At 45.5% G+C, this 12,633-nt stretch overlaps 2 protein-coding genes across 2 annotated transcripts; one reads left to right on the top strand and one right to left on the bottom strand.

The window, feature by feature from the left end:
- Positions 1–3,956: 3,956 nt before the first annotated feature.
- On the top strand, positions 3,957–5,270 carry CCR75_008203 (uncharacterized protein; the record flags this gene model as incomplete). The annotated part of the gene is made up of 6 exons (XM_067966257.1): positions 3,957–4,007; positions 4,075–4,269; positions 4,334–4,435; positions 4,494–4,777; positions 4,844–5,051; positions 5,112–5,270. The coding sequence occupies 6 exons, from the start codon at positions 3,957–3,959 to the stop codon at positions 5,268–5,270; spliced, it is 999 nt and encodes a 332-aa protein (XP_067817243.1).
- Positions 5,271–5,557: 287 nt separating this feature from the next.
- CCR75_008204 (uncharacterized protein) lies at positions 5,558–7,029 on the bottom strand (the record flags this gene model as incomplete). The annotated part of the gene is made up of 9 exons (XM_067966258.1): positions 5,558–5,633; positions 5,696–5,764; positions 5,842–5,878; positions 5,953–5,998; positions 6,056–6,142; positions 6,200–6,396; positions 6,471–6,532; positions 6,600–6,705; positions 6,747–7,029. 9 exons carry the CDS (start codon positions 7,027–7,029, stop codon positions 5,558–5,560), a joined length of 963 nt encoding a protein of 320 aa, XP_067817239.1.
- Between the last annotated feature and the right edge of the window lie 5,604 nt (positions 7,030–12,633).

Raw genomic sequence — 12,633 nt, 5'->3', positions numbered from 1 at the left:
CCACGTGTCGTCGTCCCAACTCACAATGATTTGCGCTTGCGCATCATGTATGAGTGTCACGATGCACCAACAAGTGGGCATCGTGGACGTGAGAAGACTTCCCTCACAGTAAGTCGCGACTTTTACTGGCCCCGCCAATATCAGTTCGTGCGCAAGTACATTCGTGCTTGCGAGGTATGTCAATGGGTGAAGCCTAGCCCTTCATCCCGTGCACCTCTTCAACATTTACCACTTCCGGCAGAGTGTTGGTAGTACATATCTATGGACTTCGTCTTCGGATTTCCCGAAGACGATCACACAAACAATTGAATCCTTGTTTTTTGTAGACAAATTCAGCAAGATGGTAAATCTTGCTGCAGTACCAGAGAGATCACGGCTTCGGGCTGTGCCCGTGTTTTTATCGACACGGTATTCGAACTCCACGGATTACCCCGTGAATTGGTCTCGGATAGAGATCCACGGTTCACGGCGGAGTTCTGGCAATCCGTGTTCCGATTTCTCGGAACATGGCTGACTATGTCTACATCCGATCACCCAGAAACATATGGTCAAACAGAACGCGTATTTCGCGTCCTCGAAGAGATACTTCGAGGTTACGTCTTATCGTATCCGAATTGGAGCGAGGTTTTACCGATGATCGAATTCGCCATCAATAATTCGGTGCATGCGTCTACAACGCATACACCATCCTCGCATTCCCAATTAACTAGAGGGACCCTCTAATATAAGGGGGGGACTTGCACGAGCAAAACCACTTCTGGCTCATGCTCATCACGCGTCGAAGTTAACAAAGACTCGAGTGATGTCGATGTCGAAGAAATCGACATCGAAGATGAGAAAGATCCCATGGCAGTGCGCACAAAGCGTACTGAAAAAGACAAAAGAAATGAGTCAGCAGAGGAATTTCTGCTGACTCAAGAATCAGTAATCCGTTTCGTACAGGATTCCATTGCTAATGCAGTGGACCGTCAGAAACGGAATGCAGACAAACATGGGTGGGCAAATGTTCATTCATTTAAAATTAATGATCTAGTGCTACTTTCTACGGTAAACCTACCTAAGCGTGTAATCACTAATGTGGGTAGCAGTAAACTACTACCCAAGTTCATTGAGCCTTTCCGTGTACTGCATCGCAGAGGCAATGCGTGTACAATAGAATTGCACGTAGGATGCGAACGCATCCTACGTTTTACGTTGGTCGGCTCCGCCCGTACCATCAGTACGCGGCTTCTTCCGAGGACGGATCTGACCACCCTTTTCAAGAATCCCTAAAAGATTCTTGTGATCGCGAATCAGATTCTCATGTTGAATCTCGAGTTTCTCATGCAGGTTTCGAAGATCCTCGAAACTGCGATGAGCTGACGACAGCTCATCACGAACAGCGCGATATTTCCAATCGTACTCCAACATGGAGTACGCACTCTTCGAACGGCCTTCCAACCGCTCGATATGGTGACCTGCACCGCCTGCCCCAACGAGCGATGCTTGCCGCTCGTGGTCAAGTGCCTCCTCCAAATCATGGAGGAAGTGATCGATTTTGTCGATATTCGACATTAGATCCGACACACGGTTCGGATCTAATTTTCCCTCCTGCAACCATTGGTGGATTCCCACGGAGGTCAACGTTTCCTTGTGGAACGTATCCAGAACCACCGTGATGTGAAGGGGCAGCGACCAAGTTATCTTGTTCGCTGGCGTGGTTATCCACCTTCACATGACAGCTGGGAGCCTCGTTCCCAGCTGGTTGCTGACGTTGTGGGCCTCGTCCGTCAGTATGACGAGACCCATCCGATGGTTCAGAAGGTCCATCGGAAAACACGCGCCCCTGGCGCTTGTAAATCGACTGCAAAACGTCTATCGCATCCCGCATCTCAATAAAGATGCGAGCCCTTCCCCAGGGCGAAGACAGATTAAAGACATCCCCTTTTACTTTCTTCGTGTTGTCAACACAACACGGACAGGCACGTGAGGCATGGAAGCCCAGCCTCACGTGACAACCGATGCAATTTATACTTTGCACCGGTTGGAGTTCGTTTCTCAAACTTAACGCGATTCGCTTTAAGTTTTTGAAGCCAGGCTTCGCGTCCAATGTCTTTGACATTGCTAATGATCGCGCTCCAGGCTTGCATAAGCGAGATTTATCTCGCTTATTGTTGCCACTTAACCATCGATGCTTAAGAAAACCATCGAAATTAAAATCTTCCTCAGCGCGAAAGTTCTTCGCGCTGGGATCAAGTCCATGTAGCTTTGTTGCAATAGATAAGGGATAATTATTGTGAGGAGTAGTCTCTCCAGACAAGCTATTGATTAGCCGTTCTGGCAAAAGCCACGGCTTCTTCTCAGGGGCGAGGTGAGACATTTTATTGTCTTCACTTCCCTGAGTGGTACCCACTGAACAGGGGACCGCAAGAACTTTTATTATGATGGCTTACGCCATCGTCGTCACCTTGCACAGAAACAGCGCAGGTGACCGTACGGGAGACGGAACGGGCGATGAGGGATCATCCTCATCGTCGGAACCATATAGACTATTAACTCGTCCATCAGAACGAGCCCTCTCATTCGAAGGCTCATAGTCAGCCGCCTGACGTCTATCAGGCGACTGTTCGATTCCCTCCGAGTCGGCCATTTCGTCCGACTCGCATTCGTAGTCGACCTCCAAAGAGGGGTCGTATTCACGCGGTGAATCACCACGTGCACCCGCAACATCTAGTGTTGCGCGAGTAGAAGATACTACGGCAGACGGAACGTCTGCCGCAAGAGATAACAGTGCGTCACCCGCGGCTGCACGAACCGCAGCCGAAGGCGCAGCACTATTAACACCGCGAATGAATTTGTTCTTCATGCGATGGAATTTAAAATGATGGTTCTGACCAATCAACATCATTTTTAAATTATGTGGTCACATAGTGACCACTCCATTCAAGGACATTCAGAGTGATTGTCGTTTAAGGGAGGGGTGATGTAACGGGGTGTATAGTTACATGAAATTAACACTTAAAGGTTGTTAATTAATATATTATCTAAAAGGTAGATAATATTTGGAGAACATTACTTGATATAGTAATGCTCAGAATTCTTATCCATAAATAGGTATAGGCCATTATATCTATTTATCCCGCAGACTAATCAGCGGTAAACGTAAACAAAGAGAGAGACAGATAAGATTTCAGTTGCATGTTTGGTATTAGTTTATAATTTAGTTAGCATTAACAGATAGAAAGAAGAGAAACTTTATTATATTAATACAGTTTTCATTCAACCCTCTTTAAGTTAGTTGTCTCAAAGAGAAGTCTTCCTCTGCACGTACTAGTGTACGTGAAGTGACGTAAGGCACCACTCGCAACTGAAGCAGTGCGAAGTGGACTTGTACTGAAGGAGTGCGAAGTGGACTTGTACTGAAGCAGAGCGAAGTGGACTTTTACTGAAGCAGTAGTGCCCCGTTACACCTGCAGTCAATCGCATTCGAACAATGCTATTACCTGGTGGTGTTTTGACAAAAAAATCATATCATGCATTGAAATTCAATGTCAATTTCAATGCATGACACGAAATTGTATTTTTGACATTTCTCCATAAAAGATTGTTGTGCTCAAAAAGGTTGTGCGTTTGCTGATAGTTATTGCTTTGGCTGAGGTTTCGCTCCTGCTCATCACATGCTTTCTCAAGCAGTAGACAGACTCTAAGCGTGTCACCTATTGAGACCTGTATCCATCGCTTCAAGACAGCATGGGCATTTGCAAAATGGTAAATAGGTTAAATTAGTTTCTTTGTCCTTATTTTGTAAGGATTATTTGGGGTGAGGTACGTTTACCAAAAAGCTGATGTACATATAAGTTTGATGCTCGCATCTACAAGACGAGAGGAGATTTTTATTCTTTATTAGTTTTTTTAGCAAATACTATTGATTGGCAATCGACCAGCGTTCCAACAAAGTTTTGGTCCATCATCGCGTCATGGCGAAACCTTGCGGCAGCCTAAAGAAGAGGCGTCGCCGCAATGACAAAGTGCGTCTCTAGCCTGCTCAATATGCATCGTCTCTTTATTGTTCATTAATGCATCCAATGTCGTAAGAAACACTCCGGAACCAATAAGGACGCTGTCGTACAGCAATCTCGTGCAGTCAAATCACAGGCCAAAGCCATTTTAACGATGACAGCTTCATCCAATCCAAATCCCAGAAATTTGGGTCCGTTTAGCGACCGCCAGCGCATTTTAGTTGTGGGGGACGGAGATTTTTCCTTTTCCTTGTCTCTCGCCGTATACCTGGTACACAGGGAAATTGTCGTCAAATTGAGGCTACACACGCTAATGACTTGTTGAAGGTGTTTAGGGTGGCAAAAGTGTGGTTGCTACGTCCTACGACTCCAAAGTGGACCTAAAGAGCAAATACCCAGATGCTTTGCTTAACTGTGACGCTTTGAAGACTGCCGGGGTACAGGTGCATATAAATATTCGACTATGAAGCGAATACTGACGGCTGAGTGGTGCAGGCTGAGGTACACTTTGGTGTAGATGCGACAAAATTAGAGAAGGAGAATTGGTTGAAAGATGCTCAGCATTATCAGGCGATCGTGTTCAACTTTCCGCATCTTGGAGGTGCTACAGAAGTAGACGTAACCAACAACCAGAAAATGCTGAGGAATTTCTTTTTTTCTGCGCGAAATTATCTTGATCCTAATTGTGGACAAGTCTTGGTATCTCTGCGCAACACATCCTTTTACAAGCGATGGAAGATTCAGGACCAGGCAGCAGCGAGCGGCTTTCAGTTGAGACGGTGTGTAAGATGTTGCATTATTGTACGTTTCGTTTATCTGAACGACATGTTCTGCAATGTATGAAGAACTGAGGAATTCAATGCGAAAATCTATTCCGCTTATAAGCCACAGCGAACACACCCAGCAGCATTTCGAGGTGAGCCACCTTCCACAATAGGAGCTCTCTACTTCATCTTCACGCTGGACAAGACCATTGGAGCTGTTGACACGCGCAATTGGGATTTTCAAAAGCCCATACTAAGCATTAGTTTTGACAGCAGCGCAAAGGCAATGGTAAGAATTTTGATTCCACGAAATACTAGTGAAATATATTAAAAATACTATTGCTGACAGGCATCAGCGATGGCAAAAAAAATAGTAGCTCCAAGCATGGAACGATATTCTTTTTGTCAATTGTGTGGACTTAACTTCAGCAACATCAAGAAATTTAACGGACACATTAATTCGGCCAAGCATGCTAAGAAATTAAAGGCGCTGAAAAAAATAGTATAGATCATAAGAAACACTGCTGTAGCTACAGTCTTAAAGGTGTAGTCAACATATCGAATTCGCTCGTGGCGCTGCTTTTGCGTTGGAGTAATGTAATTAAGGGTCTCTTTTACATTCATGCCATACGTGAATCCAAGCCGCAGAGGATGCGAAAAATGTGTAAATTCGAGTATTTTGTTGTATGATTGCTGTGTCCTAGGAGGATATCGCACGAACACTTGCCATTACGTTAAGCTACCATGCAGCAAGCGTTCTTTCCACGTCGTGTTGTTTAGCTAGGGTCAGTACGCTTACTCAACATCAGTCTTTAATGGCAGGTCACTACGTTGGCCCCACTCAGACCACGACCCATCGTATACAGGAGCCCTGCAATATAAGATTTAAATCGTTTGCACCCAAAATTAAGCGTCTACCCTCAAATGACTTACATATGTAATGGTTTGCCGACCATGTGAAGGCCGAATGTTAAGAGGCAAGCAGTCACTCCGGATCCGCAGCTACGTGTACACAACAGATATAAGCAATTACATTTTTGACATGATAGCTGAAAATCTAGCCATGCATTTGAAATCACCTAGTAATTATTGGGCTATTTCCATCCATCGTTACATCTTAAAGGCAAATGGCACAAGTGAGTTCCTTCAATGTGTTTTCATTTGAGCATTGAAATGATGCACGCACGTACTTGCGTCGCAAAATGTTTTTTTTATCTCGGCTACGTCGCGGAAAAGCTGTGCTCAAACAATTTCAGAGACGACAAAATCATTCATACTATACTAATAACGTACCGAGTAGTCTTCTTGGTAGACAAGTTTTCCAAACGGCACATTGATAGACCCAGGAATATGACCACTGCGCAATCCAGGGCGAAGTTCCTAACGTGGCTGACAAAGTCATACTTCAGACAACAAAGTTAGATGAAATAAGCGTACAGGCTCCTGGGCGTAAAAGCGCGCGGCTCCACGAGCGTCGATGATCTGTGTCTCCGTGCCAACTTTGTCCAATACATCCTTCCACGACGCAAGCAGAGCCTTATTAGGTTGAGCGTTATATGGCGCTCCGATCACCAATACGTGCGGCTCGCCGGTCTCGATATCTCGTTTCTCGTTTTTCCACTTGGTGATACCGCCTACAACATATTTTATTTACAATTTAGCAAAGAGTAGAGCCTCAATTCGATATCAAAGATAGAGGCCGACGAACCATTAAGAATGTACACGCTGTCGTGACCAAAGTACTTGAATGTCCACCAGCAACGCGCCGGGCTGCGCCACCTCGCGTCGGTCAGGATTGTTTTATATGTTGAAGTACAATATGTTTTGCTAATTATACCTGAAGCAGTGCTTGCCTCCGTAAACAATAACTGTGTCATGATTTTCCACTCCGAGGTGCATCACGGCATGCCCAAATATTTCCTCTGTGAAAGCCATTCCGTTAACTGCTTCATCAATTTAACCATAAGCTACTGCGATCACGTACGCGTTGGAAGCATGTGCGGCAGTCTGGAGTTTGAGTCAGAGATTTGATCAATGTCGAAAAACTGGGCGCCAGGCAATCGCTCGGAAGCGAACTCGCGCTTGGCATCGCGGCTCTTATCCAGGTACCACGACGCGTCAAGGAAGCGCACACGCCGTTTGCTACTCTTAAAGAGACTGTGGGCCTCGTCAGTGGATAAAAGTGGCGACAGAGAGCTCATTAACCGGTAGGAAAACAATCTGCCAAAGATATGGGGCTGAGGTGTTCGTCGGGGATGAAAGAGCATCTGAGTTAGATGAGACTACGTGAAAATTGATACATAGAAATAAGCGATGATATAGTCTTTAACCTGACACACCACCTTCAACGGGTGTCCCGTTTCATAAATACTATACCTAAAGGAGGAATAATAAAGGGAACCGGTATAGGGACACCCCCCTTTTGGTATAGCTAATATCGCCTGTGTAACTTTCGATACTAATTTTGCTGCTTTATTTCCCATACTAAATCCCTTTATGACTTCTCAAATTATTGAATCGAGCATACTAACAGTAATATCACTAGCATTCCGATATTAATATTTCCTGTTTAACTCGTCAATACTAGTATTGCTTAGTCACACCCCCTCCCTCGTCTACTTCTTTTAATCAGATTAACACTCAACATAAAACATTTTTATTATTTCGTATTTCGCAAAATTAACAATTATTCTTTTTTTATCCCCTTTTTTGGATTTTTGTACACCATCACGCCCCCTAAATTACATAAGAGAATCGCAATAGCCACACACCTTAACTATCTACATGAGAGTAGTGAAATGCATCGTAAACCGTGTTTTCGTTTGGCGATGTTAAATGTACTGTTCCTAACAGGTGAGGAAAGCCAAGAGCGCCCGCACTTGATTGGCAAATCATAACAGGAGCGAAACGAAAGAGCAGCAAATCGAGCAGGAGGGAGAAGTTAAGCTGGAAATAAGCGACAAGAGTCGGAGGTGTGCTCTTGCGTATGCATGTTAGTTAGTCTTTGGCAGTCAAGCTAAGGATGAATTTAGATTACTTTACTTATACCAACTTTTGCGGAAGTTGCATACTTACCTTTCAAATTGGCGAATCTTAGTGATCTTGTTTTTGTACCCACCATTTGCGCAAGCAAGCCATAATTTCCTTATGTTCCAGGTTTGTCGGCTTTCGCTCGTAATTTCTTTGTTGAAAAAGCATCTTGCTATTAAACAAAGAAATTGCACAATTATTGATGTCTTTTTGCAGGCCTTTTGAGCTACTGAAGCTGGGGAGGCCTGAATAAAGGTTTCTCAATATGAATTCTACTTATCAACAAGTTGCTACCATTACGCTACTCTCATAAATACAGAAATAGATAACTAATGGGTTTGGCTATAACGGTTCCCAAACGTAACTTGGGGGGATCTGTAGACGATTACAAAGGAATAACTGTTGATTTTTGAATGTACAATACAGTGAGAATATTTTATATGACGTCTTTATTCAATACAGACGGGTGTGGCTATACCAACTGGTGTGTGTGCCTAGACTGGTTCTCACAATAAATATTATTTTTCAAAAGAGGAAATAAATAAAGAAGTACAAATTTATTATCTTTATTAATAATTTGACTTAATACTGCCAATATTACTAAATTCGGTAATATTGACGCAACAAGACATCAGTTTTATTGATTGGTTGATTTAAGTTTAATTCAACCCCGCCAATCGTCACAAGACACGATTGTGCGGTGCACAAGTAGGCGCCATACATAGTTAGTTACCTATGTAATAAACTCAGTAGTAGATAACATAAATCCTATTTTAACCAATCATAAATGCCATCTCTGTAGATATGCACTTATATGTATTGTGAGCGTATTATTCTAAATGCCTCGTATCTTAGATGGCGCTAGCCGTCATCCCTTTCAATGTGAATGCACCTATGTGTATCACATACACAAGGTTGCGTCACAATGAAACCACACCCAAGCGGTGGGTCCAATTACTTCACTTAAGTAATTAACCATCTCCTTGAGTGCACAAAATGTACTTAACGGGGATTGTGTGACATAGGGCAACTTTAGCCCGTTACACAATCACTCCTTCAAAAACGTATTTACATTTGCGAATTCATCAAAGAGAAGTGAGGAACAGCGTGCTTCTTTACGCGCCGCTTTAGTTCGCTTAGTCACTCAAGTGGCCTGTGTGCACATACACGGCGCCAAACATGCCACCTAAAAGGGGCAAAGCTGGTGGGTCGACATCCACTCAAATGCACGAAGCACCGCGCCGCGTTAACACGTCGCCGGCGCCTAGTGTCTCAGTGGAAACGCCGACAGCTACTGATGCTGCTGTCGCGCTGTTAACTGGGCTGAATAATCCAAGTTTCACAGTAAGGATGTTGATCCGTCGCTCGTTGTCGATTACAACGAGTCGACACCGCTGCCATCACCTCATAGTAGTGATGAGTACAGCGAGCTAATGAGGAAGGATGATGGAGCTCTATTGCTCATCCAAACTTCACTCGTTGCTCCCAAAATGGAGACAACAAAGTCTTTTAATGCTATCTCGTCGTCTGCGCTGACTAGCATAGCAACCATTAATAAGAGCGCTGCCGATAATGGCGCAGCTGCTTCTTAGTTGTGTAAAACCACAACACCTGTCGTTCAATCCATCATTCGCAATGGGTCCGGCGCAGAAGAAGGCTCAGGAAAATCGCTTGGTCGTATACCCATGATCCCGGTCGTGTTGCGTTTAAATGAAACACCCGAGCGGAATTCACGCGCCGCTTTCAACATCATTACGATGCCGTGAAACAGCGGTCGCAGCGAATACATTTCGCCCGCTTGCTTGTGAAAGAAATCATGGGCGGTACTTTACCCCCTGTTTCTTCTCACCACATTACTCCTGCTAGTCCATTTGAGACTAGCGGAGAGGCCTCTGTTGGTGCTCCTTTTCAGAGGCAGTCACCAAGTCGGGCACGTCAATATATAGATTATCGAAGAGTCGAAACTCTTCGGGCTCCCCTTCACTGGACGAGGATTTGAGACTTTTGCCTCACGGAGCGGTGGGCAAGCAACCTTCCAACAAGGAAACGTTGATTTCCACCCGCATCCATCAGTGCAGGCGGCGCCCGATAGGAGTGGCGATTTCGCCCACCAAATCGCGGCTGCCTTACCCGTGTCCGTTCAATCGAAGGCATTAAACGCTGCTGGACGACGCATTGGAAATCTCGAGGGCTAAGTCTTGCGACTGACCTCGGATCTTCAGGATGTCCGCGCGAAGGTTCGTCAGAGTTATGAGCGCCCTGAAACTTCGGCTTGACATCTTGAAAAAAATGGCGCTGAGGGACCCGCATTACGCGCTTGGTATCTCTCGCTCTCCGAGTCTCTTATCGTATTGGGGGGAGTCATCCGGCTGACAGTTTTTCACCTTCCCCGTCTCCCTCACCCGATCGACGCTCGACTCATATTCGGCGTCACCATCGGTCTCCTTAGACGGATAGGGGTTTGTGATCTCTTCTGGATCAACATACCGTTTCAGACGACCCACGTAAAATACGGTGTGTGTCTTCATATACGGGGGAAGGGTGAGCCTATGATTTAGGTCTCCAACATCTTCTACCACCGTAAAAGGCCCAATGAAACGCGGCAACAACTCTGTAGTACCTCCAGGTAGTAGAGAAATTGCATTTTTAGGCAGAGTAGCAGTACTTAATGGTACCTTTTCTCCCACTCTTAAGCGCTCATTATTTTTGCGACCATTTCGGTCAGCATATTTTTTTGTTTATCCTGTGCGCTTGCCATCGCCTCACGGACTTTTCGTGTGATGACTAATCGCTCATGCACAAAGCGTGAGCCTCACTCACGCTTTCAGCATCCAACTCGCCTATGACACCACCGAGAGTTTGGTCATAGGACGTAGTTGTAAATAACGAAACATCGTTTTTGTTTGGGAGCACAGGCATTACTTGCAGTGATTCCATACTGACCACTGCCAATAACTTAACTAGGGCAACATTCTGTCTTTGAGATGATACCCTCACAGGTCATCGTCATATGACGTAACTGCGTCCCTCATTCGCACCGAGCGTAGTGAGGGGGCCACTCTCACTAAGATTTCGGTTGCGCACAAACGAGACTGGCGTCGAGGATGGCGCAGTCCGTTCATATAAAACGGTGTCTCACCCGTACTGGCGTGGATACTGTTATTCTTAGCGAACTCTACAAAGGGGCAATTGTTTGCTTCCTTCTTTAAGGGTCGCTACCCTGCGCAATACATCCGCCACGACCCGATTAGCACGTTCCGTTTGGCCATCGGTCTGAAATGATCGGCTGTAGACATGTGGAGTTTGCTACCAGCAGCTCAAACACATGACGTCAAAAATCAGACGTAAAATGTGAATCCCGGTCCGATACTATGGACTCGGGCATCTCGTATATTCGGTACACATGATCTAGGAACAAGAGTGCTGCCTCCTTGCCTGTGATCGGTGTTTTACATGGTGCTAAATGCACCATTTTGCTCAGTCTGCCTAGAAAGCCGACGAGCCCCTTCTGACCCTTGTGGTCGGGCGGCCTGCCAAGCATGAAGTCCAGACTTACCGACTTCCAACAATCCGTTAAAATCGATAGCGGCATACTGGACGGTGCAGGCTTGACGCGCTGACACTGTTCGCAAGAGCGAATTTAGTTGGCCACCCATCGATATAAGTGTGGCCACCAAAATTCATCGGAGACTTTTAAAAATGTATTTTCACGGCCCAGATACTCATTCGATGGAGCTCGTGAAGCATCAATAGGTTTAGATCTGTGTCATGAGGCACATATATTTTCAAGGGATCACAAGGTGACAGCTGATGCCATAATAGGCCATCGCTGAAGCTGAAGCTAAAGCGATTTAGCTTAGCTTTCAGGTGCGACGGAAGGGTTCCCTTTAATCCACCGAAGTGATCCAACAGCAGGCGACAATGTTCATCCTGCCTGTAGCTCTCTTGTATTTCAGAGGCTAACGAGCTCGTTACGTTGTAAGCCTTAATGGCTGCCAATGTTAACGGCTGAAATGTGATTTCGCACTAGACACACTTTCGTGGTGTCTTACCTGAAGTCTGGTTTGCGCGATAGAATATCAGCCAAGACATTCGACTAACCCGGCTTGTGTTCAACTTTAAAATCAAATTCAGAGAAGAATGTAAGCCGTCTTGGCATTCTAGACGAGAGATGCGGTGAGTTTATTGCGGTCCGCAATGATGCGTGATCCGTATAAATCACAAATAATTCGGTGCCCAATAGGTCAATCACAACTGAACAAGAGCATACTTTCTTGCAAATAGTTCCTTGCCATTCACAGAGTAATTCATTTCCGCGGCGTTTAAAGGCCGGGACAAATAAGAAATGACACGGTTAACGCCGTCGTCATCCTTTTGCATGAGCGCGCTGCCGATTGCGAAATTGCTTGCATCGCAGACGCCGCTAAAGGGCTTATCTGCGTCTGGCGATGCCAAGATCGTGATGTCGTGTCGAACATAGTTGAGGGTGCGTTGACGGGATGCCAAACGTCACCAAGTCCTACCCAGATCGTGGAGACATCAGTTGCATAGGCCTCTCGCAGAAGCACATTCTTTCCGGTGTCCTGCGTAGAGTTAGCAGCTGTGCGTGTACGCCAGTCTATCCATTGCTGGTGTTTTGCCAACCATGGCATGCCTAGGATGAGGTCATACGGGCTGTCGATTGCTAGCACTGTGAACTTCTCTTTACAAGAAAAGTCATAAAAAATTGAAGGCGAGTTCTACTTGAACACCCTCAGACTTTACGAGCGCGCACTCCGTTCAACGAACGGTTGCCTCATCTCGCTTGCCCTCCTGACAAAAAAAGTAACTCAAACGCCGCC

Source organism: Bremia lactucae, linkage group LG3 (genome assembly GCF_004359215.1).
Source record: "Bremia lactucae strain SF5 linkage group LG3, whole genome shotgun sequence".
NCBI classification, from domain to species: domain Eukaryota; phylum Oomycota; class Peronosporomycetes; order Peronosporales; family Peronosporaceae; genus Bremia; species Bremia lactucae.
This window is presented reverse-complemented; position numbering and strand designations above follow the sequence as displayed.